The sequence below is a fragment of the Ammospiza nelsoni genome, chromosome 3 (assembly GCF_027579445.1).
Source record: "Ammospiza nelsoni isolate bAmmNel1 chromosome 3, bAmmNel1.pri, whole genome shotgun sequence".
Taxonomy (NCBI): domain Eukaryota; kingdom Metazoa; phylum Chordata; class Aves; order Passeriformes; family Passerellidae; genus Ammospiza; species Ammospiza nelsoni.
Window position 1 is genome coordinate 42,436,771 of NC_080635.1, and position 12,801 is coordinate 42,449,571.

At 46.6% G+C, this 12,801-nt stretch overlaps 1 protein-coding gene across 3 annotated transcripts in view; it reads right to left on the bottom strand.

Moving 5' to 3' along the window:
* The window catches only part of TRIM67 (tripartite motif containing 67), a 34,083-nt gene extending 22,217 nt beyond the window's left edge, over positions 1-11,866 (bottom strand). For 2 of the 3 annotated variants that reach the window (XM_059468461.1, XM_059468460.1), the window contains exons 1-4: positions 10,931-11,866; positions 5,627-5,722; positions 1,762-1,884; positions 409-519 (exon numbers count right to left, since the gene is read on the bottom strand). In XM_059468461.1, coding sequence (XP_059324444.1) covers positions 409-519; positions 1,762-1,884; positions 5,627-5,722; positions 10,931-11,866 — 1,266 coding nt within the window. The remainder of the gene's footprint in view (positions 1-408; positions 520-1,761; positions 1,885-5,626; positions 5,723-10,930) is intronic. The other variant, XM_059468462.1, reaches the window with a different exon arrangement.
* Positions 11,867-12,801: the final 935 nt, after the last annotated feature.

Sequence of the window (12,801 nt, forward strand, 5' to 3'; positions counted from 1 at the left end):
ACTCTGTTGAGTCACTGACCTCTCCAAATTAATCAGAGAGCTCTGTGAGGCCCTGTGTTGGGTTTGTCAAATGAGAATAAAATACTCTGCAAAGAGCTATCATTAACTGCATAGCATATTCTTCTCAGCCCAGAAGGAAGGGCTGGCAAGAGGAAAGACATCAGGAGTGAGGGCAGTGGTGTGACCACTAACTCCCCACCTCAGTCAGGGTGCAGCTGTTAAAGCCATCTCTTTGCTGGGACATTCATGCAGTCACCAGGCTCTCTGTGTTTCTAGACAGTACTTACAGGAGTTAAGGTGAACCTGCCTTGGAGGTGGAAGGGGCTAATTAACAAAGCCACACATTTGTAGACTTATTTTTAATTTATTTTCTTTTTTTTTTCCCCAGAACATTAGGAAGAAAAATACCTGTAAAAACCCCGAGGGATCATTTTCTTTGATAACTTCTAGGCAGTATTCCATGAGCCCTGTTGACTGGCGTAGCTTCAGTGTACAGTGATTTATCTGGTCCCAAACAACCTGGAAAACAAACATCAGTACAGTTCTATGATTGCCTCAGCTTGCAGTGAATTTTATAAAATTATTCCAGAAGAAACAAGGAATGGGAGAGTGTGTTAAATCTATGCTTAATTTAGCTGCCATATGGCCACTGCTGTATCTCCATCAGCTTCACTCACTTGCTCTGTATTGTAAATAGCGATAATTAGCTTGGCAAAATGTTGTGCACAGGGAATCTCAATTTTCAGAGCAGATTAATCTCTCAAAGATTAGGCTTGCTTGGGGCAGAGAGGGCACAGAACATGTCTCTGCATTTGCAGTGTTCACATTTCCAGTCACACTTTCACTAACATCTGAGCTTTTTAAAAGTCCTTCACTGTAGAGGCAAACGGCTGGAGTGGTTTCTCACAGATCATACCCTAAACATTCTCTTCACAATTTATTATTGAACCTGCTCTGCTTAAGAACACATTGCTGGAATAAAGAAATAAAATAGCTGCATTCCATTTTTCCAGATTTTGGCCTTGATTCTGCTGCCACATGGCTGTGGACTAGGTCTAGTAGCACTGTGTTCTGTAGGACAACTTGTGACAGCAATAAACTGCAGGGTTTGCTGTGCTGCCAGCAGAATGTCCTAAGTGCTGGTTCTTGTTAAGCAAGCTGAATGCTGATCTCAGGTGGATTTTGTTAACTGATATGTCAGATAATCCATTTCACTTTTTCCTTCTGTCTTAGATACTTTTAATGTGAATGGCACCATAGTACCTCAAAATCACATTAAGATCACCATTTTAAGAAATGTGTCTATTTAAATATTTCTTAACTGCCACTTCATACAACCATTTTAGATTTCTTCTTGCCATCTCCTTTTACTGTGTTTCTTTAATATGTTTTGATTAGCTCATGTATTTCTGGAGGTGGCTTACCTGAATTTAAAGATTCAAGGAGATATCAAAATCACAACTGTTTACTTGGGTAGAAGGTGCCAAAATCCAAACCACACACAGGTTTCACTGATAAGCACCCCTAAAAGATAGCCCCAAACCATAAGATAAATAAAGATTGATGGCCTGATTCAACAAACTGCTGAAGTATATCCATCATTTAACGTGTGTAGGCACAGTTCCATTAAACTGCTGAACTGGACCAGCTAAAGGAACTTTAGAATTTGGTCACTAGGAGATTTGATTGTCAAGGGGAACCTGACAAACCCCAGCAGGTATCTCTCAGCAGCTGTGCTGGGCTGATGAGAGGAGTGCTCACCTTCAGCTTGTGCTCACGCTCCTTGGTGACCTTTGTGAGCAGTTTTGCCTTCTGCCGCGTTAACGCGTCGACCAAGGCATCACACTGAGCCACGAGACAGGCTTCGTAGTCCAGCCCGTTCTCCTGCAACCAGGACAGAGTCACACACATCAGAGACAGCACAGTTTGCAGCTGCAGCTATTGCTCATACCTGCTTTCCTGCTCAGAAAAGATTTCCTTTCAAGACCCTCAGCATTTTTTTTGCCCTTCTGATTTCATTACAACTGTACCAGTAATAGCTGCATGCTGTAAAACGAAACAATAACACGCCATGCCACAAATGGTCTTATTCAACACCATGGTTTACTGGCACTTTCCTGATGACAGATGTAGTACAACATGATGTAAATGCTAAATGTAACATACACAGTGCATATATACATAAGAGGATTCTGCTCCAATCTGTTTTAATTATCCCACTGTAGCAACTTTGAAATCACTGGCTCTGTACCACAGCAATTAGAACAGAATTATGGACCAGAATCTGGTCTACTGGCTTATTACAAGGAAATTAATGAGGTACAAAGCCCTAAGGTTTGTGTATTGCTTCGAGTTCTTTTTATAAAATAGCTAGCACTTGGCAGTGGAGCTATGTACTTTTTAAAAAAGAGGCAACTTTCTATTCACATTATGGTAAAATTCTTTGCTAGGCAGAAACCAGCATGAGGTATACAACACTGAGCCTTTAGTAGGCTCTGGGAACAATTTAGCATTACATAAATTCCTGGAACTGCTTCTCTAGTACCCATTCAAAGGAAGACTCTCCCTCACCTCCTCTGCTCCTGAGACTAGAAGGAGAAACCTTTCAAGCTCCTCTTCCAAGGAGATGTTTAGGTGTGCTATCAGCTTTCCTCCCAAATACCCCAATTAAAAAAGGAAAAAGCATCATTAAATGTGAGAAGATTTTAAGCATGTACTGAAGGAGAAGCGCCTCTTTGCTAAGACATTGTACTCCTCTAATTCATTATTATCTCAGCTCTTTATCTTTTCTCTTATTTTCTACTCATTTGCTTTGCCTTCTTTATTTTGAGTTCAAAATAAACTCAAAATAAAGAAACATCCCATTCTCCAGCCGATGGACGCAGGGTCAGTGTTCCCTGGGGAGCCCCAATGCAGCCCTGAACCTGCCGGCCAGATGTGGGCGGGGGTTTATCCAAGGCTGACGAGACACCAGACAGCTCAGCTCCTGCTCACAGGTTTGTCTTAGATTCTTCCTGTCTGCATCTCCCCGTCCTTGGCTGGTATCACTCCCAGCTCCCCCTTAAGCCCATTCCCATCCCGTCACTCCTGAAGTGCTGCTTTGTGCACAGAGCCTCAATCAGTCGGTGGCTGCTGCAGTGCATCGTTTCTTTCTCTCCTCATTTTCTGCTCTCACATCAAACAGGGCATTTGGCTATATGCCTCCTTCAAGTGAGAAAGTATGAAATTGTTACAGCAGATGGGAAAATGGGAAAATCAGATCATGACAGCAACAAGGAGAGAAGCAAGGAAGCAACAGGAGCAATGAGGAACAGGCAGTATCTGAAAAGAAAACACAAAAGATATAAAAGTGATCTCAGAGAAGAGAAAGGCATGAAAAAAGAGGGGGAACAACAGATCTGCAAAGCAGGGGAAAGAAAAATAGATTATGAATTTGCAAACTGCCCCAGGTAAGATGAAAGCAAGATTCCTGGTAGCTCTGGCAAACTCAGAGAGGAGATAAAGAATGTGGGTGGCTGCCTGGTCTGCAGTGCATTGAGACAGCATAATAAAATACATATTGCTTGCTCCTTTGTGTGAAAGTATTGCTAAAATACATTTTTGCTGAGGGGTAAATGTCCATATGTGAGTGTGGCAGCAGTCATAAGATCCCTACTGTAAATAACCTGCTCTGAGATATGTGTCTGGCTACAAACCTATGCACAAAGGCTGCATCTGTTCACCTACAAAGTAACAGTACAAGAACAGGTTTTTGTCCAAATGTCAAAAGGCACAGACTGGCTCATGACACATCTAAACCCCTTCCCCTCGAAGAGTGTGGCTGTACCAAACCTGACTACAAGGAGCACTCCATGGTATGTGCTATCATCAAAGGTGGCTCGAACACTGCATCAGAGGAGTGCAATTTGTCACAGGAGAAAACCATTCCAGAGAGCTCCTTAAGGGTTAAAGTGTGTGAGTGATCATCTTGGAGCCATGCCCCAGTCTTGTTTTACTTAGGAATACAATATGCAGCTGATTAGTCCTGCTGTTTTGGTTGCTGAAATTTGATGTTTCACTCAGACTCAGGATGAAGATTGCCTCAACATGTGAGGGTCAGATTCACATTTGTGACCAGATTTGGCTCAATGTTAGAGGGTACTGCTGGATAAAATTTCCTCTTCTGAGCTCTCCTCTAGCATTTTAAGCAATAAGCAGCATCAAATAAATGGCTTGGTCTTTTGATCCAACTGTAGCAGCTCCCTTATGCAGAGCAATTTGGCGGTGATTTTATTGAAACACATTAAAGGATTTTACAGCATAGTCATAAATAGTCATAATAGGCCACTTCTAGGTTTCAGGAGGGAAAAATACATTTGTAATGGAGCTAGATGACTCAAGAAAGATTGGTGGTAGACTACTGTTTTGGATGGGTTATCCCATCCTAAAATAGCTGTTCATACCTACAGGAAGAAATGCTCTCTAGAGATGCCTGTCTTTTCTCCTTGGACAGTGAAAGAAATTAAATGAGCAGACTACATAACTATGTGAGCTACATAACTGTTAAATGGGTAAGTCAGCTGAAAGAAACCTCACCCTAAAGCCAAAATACAGCACATTACAAGTCCCAGTCAGTGGCTTTGCACGGGTTTCTTTCAGCTAAATGTCCTTTAATTTTACCAGTCCCTCATTTTGGTGTGCTCCCTTCCCCACGTGGCTGTGGCAGACTGGGACGGTGTCTTGCTAGGCTGCCCTGAGGGAACCCAAGAGCTTGGGCATCTCTTGTGGTACAAATTCATCCTCTGAGGTTTTAGGTGGAGTACTTTAATGAATAAATAATAAACTTTTTTAATTTCTGCTTGGTTTTCCCTTACTAACAAGCACAGGACACAAGTGTCCCCTCCTGGACACTGCAGCCCAGACGGGAGTGGCACATTTCCAGGTACACTCCGCAGGGCCAGAAGGACCTTGAGGATCGTCTGACCTCCAGCACTGATGAGTCTAAATTTGATTGAAATCAAGGCTTGTTTCATTTTGGGTTTGTGCCCTCAATTACTGCACTCGCTATGAGCTCTTTTTCTGACTATTAAATCTGGACAATTACAGGCATGAAAATAACTTACGCTCCAATAAACGACACATTGATTTAGCAGCAGTTCCTTTTTTTTTTTAGGGGAATATTCCTGTATTTTTGAGTGTGTGTAGGACATTCTTACAAGTACTCTAATAGGCAGGCTCACTGGATTTTTGGCAGAAATTAGTGCATTTTTAGGAAATGTAAGATGAAAAGCTAGCAGCACATTTTGAATCTGTTACAATGAGAATTTTTCCTAAATGAGGAATTCAAGCACATGCAGTCAGGGAAGAGCCTAGAAGCATGACTAATGGATTCAATCAAACACTAATCAACACAGCTCAGATGTCCAGAATTGAGTATCAGCTTTTTGCAACAAACAGCAAACAATCTAGAAGCTAAGAGGGGCTTGCAGGCATTATTTGATGAACAATTTTACCTAGCAAATCCATTCAAGAAAGGTCAGATGATTTCAGGAAATATGAGAATAGCATAGGAAACAAAGTCATCAAATAAATTATTCACTCAGTTCTATTGATTACTGTATTATCAAAACAGATATTTTACAGTTACCTGGATCTGCTGCAATAAATTTTTCAGCTGAACCAAAAATTCTTTAGCTTCCTTTGCTTTATCTGATACACCATTTAAAGCCTGAGACAGCTGTGCCTGCAAGGGAGAAAAAAGGAGGAGAAAAAAGAAAAAGTTAGTGATAAAATGCAAATGTTTTTCTTAGTAATCCTTGGATTTGATTATTAATAATGTGCAAAAAGGCTTACATGTATTCCTAATTCCACAAAGTGTTTCTGCTAGAAAAGAACAGTTAAGATTTTTACTGTAGTCAGATTTAATGAGGGTGAAATATGCATGTGGGGGCAGTCAAGTATTGTGTCTGCACGTTCCACTTTATTGCAGCAACTTGGTAAGTCAAACACCTTTTTATAAAACAGCTACCCACGTTTATAAGGAGGTAGTAGTAGTCTTACACTTACACAGTAGCATCTGTCATGCTGAAAAATCCCCAAGTGCTTTCCAAAACGACACTTCTTTTTCACCCAAGTCTGAAATCTTTATAAATGTGGTAGATCCTACCAAACCTGAGATACGCTAGGACTTTAAAGACAAATTTGCCTTCTCAGACTTCACAGTAATGTTCCTTGGGTCTCCAGTTTCCCGTGCTCCAACTCAACAAATGGGTAAATGTTTCTGCAAAAGTTGGAAGAAACCCTTCCTCTAACTTTTGACTGGTAAGGCACATAGAATACGTCTTTTTTAAGTCCACACTCTAGGCCTGACCTTCCCTTTCCTCAGCTAACACCTAAGATCTCTAAGCTGAGCCAGAGGCTTGTCGATGAACTTCGAGGACAGGAAGGAAAGAGCGGTTTTGCCCCTGGCAGACCCCGTGATGCATTTTGGGGTCCTGGTGTCCTGAGCTGGAGGATGACTGTCACAGTCATTAACTCCCAGTCAACCCCAAATTTGTGCAGGATTTTCTGCTCCAGATGGATCCCTGAAAGTCCAGGAGTCCCAAGAGGATTCACTAAGTGTACTCAAAGAACTAGCTGGTGCCATTGCATGGTTCTGCACCTGGGATGGAGCAACCCTGGATGTATGTAAGACAGGGGAACAAGAGGCTGGAAAGTGGCCCCTTGAAAGCACATTAGTGCTAAAATCTAAATGTGAATATGCTTTACAGAATTCATTCCTTACAAATGTAAAGGGAAGACACATTACTGTGCCTATTTCTCAATATTTGAATCTCTGCTATTTTCTTAGACAAACCCTTTTAAATGCACAAAAAACTGAAATGATGTTGTTTGATATTAACACTACGGGAGGCCACAGAAGCAAATTCCAGGTTCATGGAAAAATCTCTGTTTCCTGCGAGACCAGACAATCTTGAGGTCAGCCCTGCACAGGCTGATCACGTTTGCCAAAGTTTGAAGTTTTTGATCACACTTTCTGTTCTATTCACAGGGCACATCTGAGCCTTTGATTTGTCAAGATGACACAGAACAAGGTTAAAGCAGCACTTGACAAAGCAGCTGGAGCCCAAGCAAGAAAGAATAGGTGGCAGAAGCATTATATTCTCAGTCATTGACTGTCCTGACCAAATTGTCCCAGGGAGGAAAGGGTTCCTTTCTTTCAAATAAAAACCAATGGTTGGTCCCAACAAAAGTAAAACTTCCACTTTCCCAACATCTGCCCCAGCTCTCAAATTACCTCAAAGTTCATTTCTCCACATCAGAAGAGACAAAGGCAGCATGTGGGCATCACAGCAGCTGTGGAAAACCACCACAGATGAACTGTAAGCAGCATATATACCAATGGCAATCAGCACAGTCACTCCTGGCACACTCCCATCACTGAGAGCTGCAACAGAAACTCAGCCATGTCACTGTCTAAAGGGCTCATAAGCAAATTGATCTGCTCATTAAAACCTGTGGTTGCATTAACTTGACTGCAGCATGAGGCCCAGTAGAAGGCCAGATTTCCATTTGTGAAACCCACTTAGAGATAATAGCCTTGTTTTTCCAAGCATTTGTAAAAGATACCTTGCAAATCAGAGGAACTTAGTCATGCACTTCTCATTAAAATCAAGTGGAGCTACATGACTAAGCCCCCAGTAAACCAACCAAGCCATAAAAACTGCCCTGTACGCCCAGAGCAATCTTTCATACCACAGAAATATTTATTGTAAACCAGACTGAGATGTAACAAGCTCCATTGACCGGGACAATTAATACTCCTGACAAATGGTATTCCACCTGGTGTTATCCTCACTTTCATACCTGGTCTTGCAACCCATAATGTGAGGGCTGGAGATGGAGACCAAGTTTCTATTTCCACCAATTACAGGAACACAGAGATCACAAGGGTAAGTAATTGAACCCAGATGGGCAGGGAAGACTGCTGCTTTCAGAAAATGAACCAGATAATGGCCATGTCCTTTTTCAACCAAACAGTTCATGCTCATTTAGCTTGCCTTCCCTCCATCTCCAGCAGCAGATTGACTATTGATTAGATAAGCTTGTCCTGGTGTTGAATTCTCATAGAACCCACATGTTTTTGGGAACACAAGGCTTTAGGTCAGGAAATAAAAGCAGGCATGAGGATTCCCACACTTGCCTGCCTGCCTGCCCTTCACAGACAGATCCAGCTGTGGATGTTTTCAGCATTTTGGTACATATGTATAGTTAACCCTTTAGAATGGGCAGAGCTGAAAGGTGTCCCCCATCATTCCTCACATTCACAGGTCTGAATTCCCACCTAAAAGTGATTACACTACCACTGTACTTGCTAAGAAAACATGAAAGGATTAAACTTCAACAGAAGACTAAGGGTTTTTCTTAATAACTTTGATCTGCTGGTCCAGATGCACTTTTTAGGCAAGTGAATATAATCAAGTCCAGCTAAACCAGGGGATTTTCAAATATTTGTGCCACTGGAGCCTTGTTATTTTACACCAATTTTACTTTGTCTGTAGAAGAAGTTACACACAGCAGCGCAATGGAGAACCTGCACCACTAACAGGGGCCAACCAGTCCAGTCCAGCTTTGGTATCAGCAGTACGGCTGAGAGTGAGGGCACATTTCCCTGCATGGCCTGCAGCACTGCCTGGACAAGCTTTTACACTCTGCAATTTGCCACTAGGTCACTGTAATAAGGCCCAGACAAAGGAGGAGCCAAACAAAGGGCTAACACAAGGAAGGCTCCTTGGGCTAAGAACAAACCTTTCAGCTGCCTCTACCAGCCATGCCCAGAGCATCTGCAGAGAACACATAAGCCTTAAATTACCTTTGGCATGCCAGTCAATGTAAGTAATTTATGGTTTGGACAAAGTAACTGCAGGTAATAAACTTGTAGAAATTGCTGTATCAGAAAACTATTTCTAAGCAGAAGTATCTAATTCCAAAACAATTTATCTGAATGAATGTGAGATGATGATTTAGGCTGCCTGGCTACACAGTTCCATTATATTTATTTGGTGACAAGCACATTTTTCTGGGAAATATAATATTCACAAGAGCATAATTTCAGAGCCCCCAAATTACTTAATTTTGAGGGTATCTTTTCACTAGAATTTTGACATTGATTGAATATGCAAATCAAGAAAAAAATAATGTTCTGTGATACCTCAGTCACAGAAAAAAATGCAGTAAAAATACCAGCCAAAAGAGTTTTTACAATATTTGACAGTAGGAAAGAGACAAAATTATTGATTCTGAACTTTGATCAGACTGGACTGTCATGTTCCAAAAGGCATCAAACAGTTTTAACTCAAGGTAGACCACAGTACATCACAAGCTGGTCTGTCATGGCCTCCAAAACATCAGCCACCTTTGAACTGTGAACTCAGACCCTGCTCATCAAAACAACTCTGCTCAGAAGTGGATTCTGACACTGGGGTATGAACAGCAGCTGCAAACAGTTTACTCTGCAAGAGAACTGCTCTGCACAAGCACTCATCATGTTAGGGAGGAATGATGGCTGAGCTGCTGGCAGAACATTCAAACTGAAACACCTCCAGAAGAGGTTTGTCTTTCTTCTTGGATGGATCAACAAAGCAGATCACCCCAAGGGGCATCTTGTTTGGATCTTACAATAGAGAGTAGTTTTTTTGTCTTGCCAAATACCTCAGCCTATCTTGTGCTGAGCCATTCCATGGCTGAGGGGTGATGACACCAGTCTTGATTTTGACCTTTCCTGCAGTGTCTGAAAGGATCTCTGTGCTTTCTTCACTGCTAACTGCAAGCAGAGAGTGAAAAGAAGGGAATCCTGCAGCCAGCAGAGCTGGTCAAGTGGTCTTTGCACAGCTGTGAGAGAAGTCCTTTAACCCCAATACAGCAGGAAGCTCCAAAGGATTGTCCTCAGCTCTCAGGTATTGAAGTCTCCTCTCTAAGTTCATATATATGAGCTAATCCTTTCTCCAGGGTCCATCACTCTCAGCAAGACAGAACTAACTTCATACATTTTTTCAACTTCTAAGGGCACGTCTTGCTCTTTATTCACATTGTTGCAAAGCCTCATTTTTAGCAAGGAAAGCACGATCAAGTGACCCACCAGCTCTCCCAGATCTCATGAAACCCCTGCGTAGCCAAGCAAATGGCTCTGACCCCTCCACAAAGGAATCCAGGGAGGGGTAGGGAGCATCACGTGCAGGGAAGCAAGAATCAGACAGTGACAATATATGAATCAGAAAGAGCTTTACTTGTCCCTAGTCCCCATCTACAATTCCTCAGTTATCTTTATATCATGAAAATCCCTCCAGCCATTACTCCTGGCTTCTTTGGGAACCGAGTGGGAGGAGATCTCTCTAAGGCTCAGGAGAACACCCAGTGTCAATGATCATCATGCTTTCTTGTCTACAACATTTGGGTGGCTGTGGGCCACTCTCCCTCGTGGACATACAGTTGTGGCAGCTTGCACAGAGTCTTGGATGAAAGGGAGGCGGTGAAAGGAAGGAACAACCACCCTGCTCCTTACAGGTAGCTGCTGCCACTGAGAGCATGGGAAGGCTGAGGACAAGATGCCTAAGGATGCTGTGGAAGGCAAACAAGTTGGTGAGATGGACTTGCTAATTCCAGCTATCTGCCTGAGACCTGGTGGAACCTCAGTGGTCAAGGTGAGGCCAACACGAGAGGGACTCTGGGTTTTCCAACCCTGAGCAGAGACTGCGGGGTCAGCGGGAAGTCAGCAAGGGCCAAAATCCTAAGAGCACCATTCCAAAGGGAGAAAAGTCTGAGAGAATGATGGGCATGAAGGACCTCATGTCTCACAAACTGCAACCCGTTTTTGGGGCATTGGGATGAGCAGACCGCAGCGCTGAGCATCACCCCAGCTCTGGGCATCACCCGGCTGGCTGCCAGGACTCACCTTGTGCTGCTTCCACATGGCTCCCAGGGCCTTCACGTCGTGCTTGTTGTGCTTGCCCTCCTCCAAGCACTGGTAGCAGACGGGGCTGCGGCAGCTCACGCAGTACATGCTGTAGTTCTCCAGGTCGTGCTCGGCGCACGTCGGCAGCTTGCGGCCGCCGCCCGCCCCCTTGCCTCCGCCGCCGTCCCCGCCGCCGCCGGGGGCGCCCGGGTGTGCGGGCGGCGGGGCCAGGCGGTGCTTGGCGAAGGGCCCGCGGGCCGGGTGGCAGCGGAGCTGGCATGCGGCGCAGTAGAGCACCTCGCACTGCTCGCACAGCACGGCGGCCGGCTCGGGCGGGCTGCGGTCGCACAGCTGGCACTTGGCGGCGGCGGCGGCGGCGGCGCGGCCCTGCTGGTAGCGCTGCACGATGGCCTCCAGCAGCCGGTTCCGCTGGAAGCCGCGCAGCCCGCGCTGGTCCAGGGACGCGCTCCGGTGGCACTGCGGGCAGGTGAGGGAGGAGCTGGCGGGGCCGGCGCCCCGCGGAGCCGCCGCCGCCCCTGGGGGCGCGGGCACCAGCGGCAGCACCCGCACGCCGTTCGGGGACTTCAGGCTGGGCGTGTAGGAGCCGTAGCCGCTGTCGGTCTCGCTGTGCAGGCTCAGCTTGTCCGCGTGGTCCCCGCCGCCGCCGCCCGCCGCGCTCTCCGAGTCCAGGCAGGCGGCGGAGCCCGCGGCCGCTCCCGGCCCCGCTCCCGGCCCCGCTCCCGGCCCCGCTCCCGGCCCGGCGGCGGGCGGCGCGGGGCCCCGAGAGTGGAGCAGGGGCGGCAGGTGCTGCTCGCTCTCCGGGGTCTGCACGGCGATGGTGCGGGCGCAGGGCAGGCAGACATTGTGCGAGCAGGGCAGGATGATGGGCTCCCGGAACAGCGAGCCGCACACCGGGCACTTGAGCTCCTCTTCCATGGCCGCGGCGCGGCTTTGTGCGCGGCTCCTCAGGCGGGCGGCGCGGGGTGGCCGCCGGCTGCCCCCATCCCCCGCGGCGCCCCCTCGGCCGCCTCGCTCCGCTCCGGGCGCCGCGGCGAGGCCGGCCGGGCTCCGGGCGCCGCCGCCCCGCGCCGTTCAGCACCCGCCGAGCGCAGACAGCTCCGCACGGCCCGGCCCGAGCCCGGGAGCCGCCCCGCGGCCGCGGTGTGCCCGGGGCACGGACACGCTGCCCGCCGGCCGCGGCGCGGGCACGGAGCGCCGTGGGACTGTTTCAGCGGTGGTGGCATAGAGTAATAATATATGGGGAAGGGAGGCGGGGGGCGGAGGCAGGGCAGGAGTAGGAAGGGGCGGGAAGAGCCCTTTCCAGCAAATAAAGTGGTCGCTCTCTCTACGGCTGGGAAAGGCTAAAACATTTTTTAAAGGATCTCCACGCAGCGATGTCTTCATATGTTTAAATAAAGCCATTGTTTGGGTAGGAGATTGAACGCAGGCGGGGTTTCGTTATCTCTAGTAGCCCTCTCTCCCGTCCCCGAATTAGAGGAGGATGCCCACCAACAAACTATGCTCAAACCTCTCCTTCGCACGGCTCTCACCATGCCGGAGCACAACCACGATGCACAAAATGTCAGGCGCTGACAGAGGGAGGGATGAGAAAGGGGTTAAAAGGGAAGCACGAAGCCCAGCTACGAACACTGTGGGCTGGCAGGGGACGTGCCACATCGCCCCAGCTCCCAGCCCTGTGACCCCAACAGGAATCTGCCGCGAAGATAAATCAGGAATGACAGCTGAGAGTTTATGAACTGAAAATAACCACCCTTAGGAGAAAGAAACCAGCAGCGGGAAATCCCCCATCTGTTTTGTTTACATATGCTTAGCGTGGATGTAGCAGTGGTTTATTTCATAGTGAAGAGATT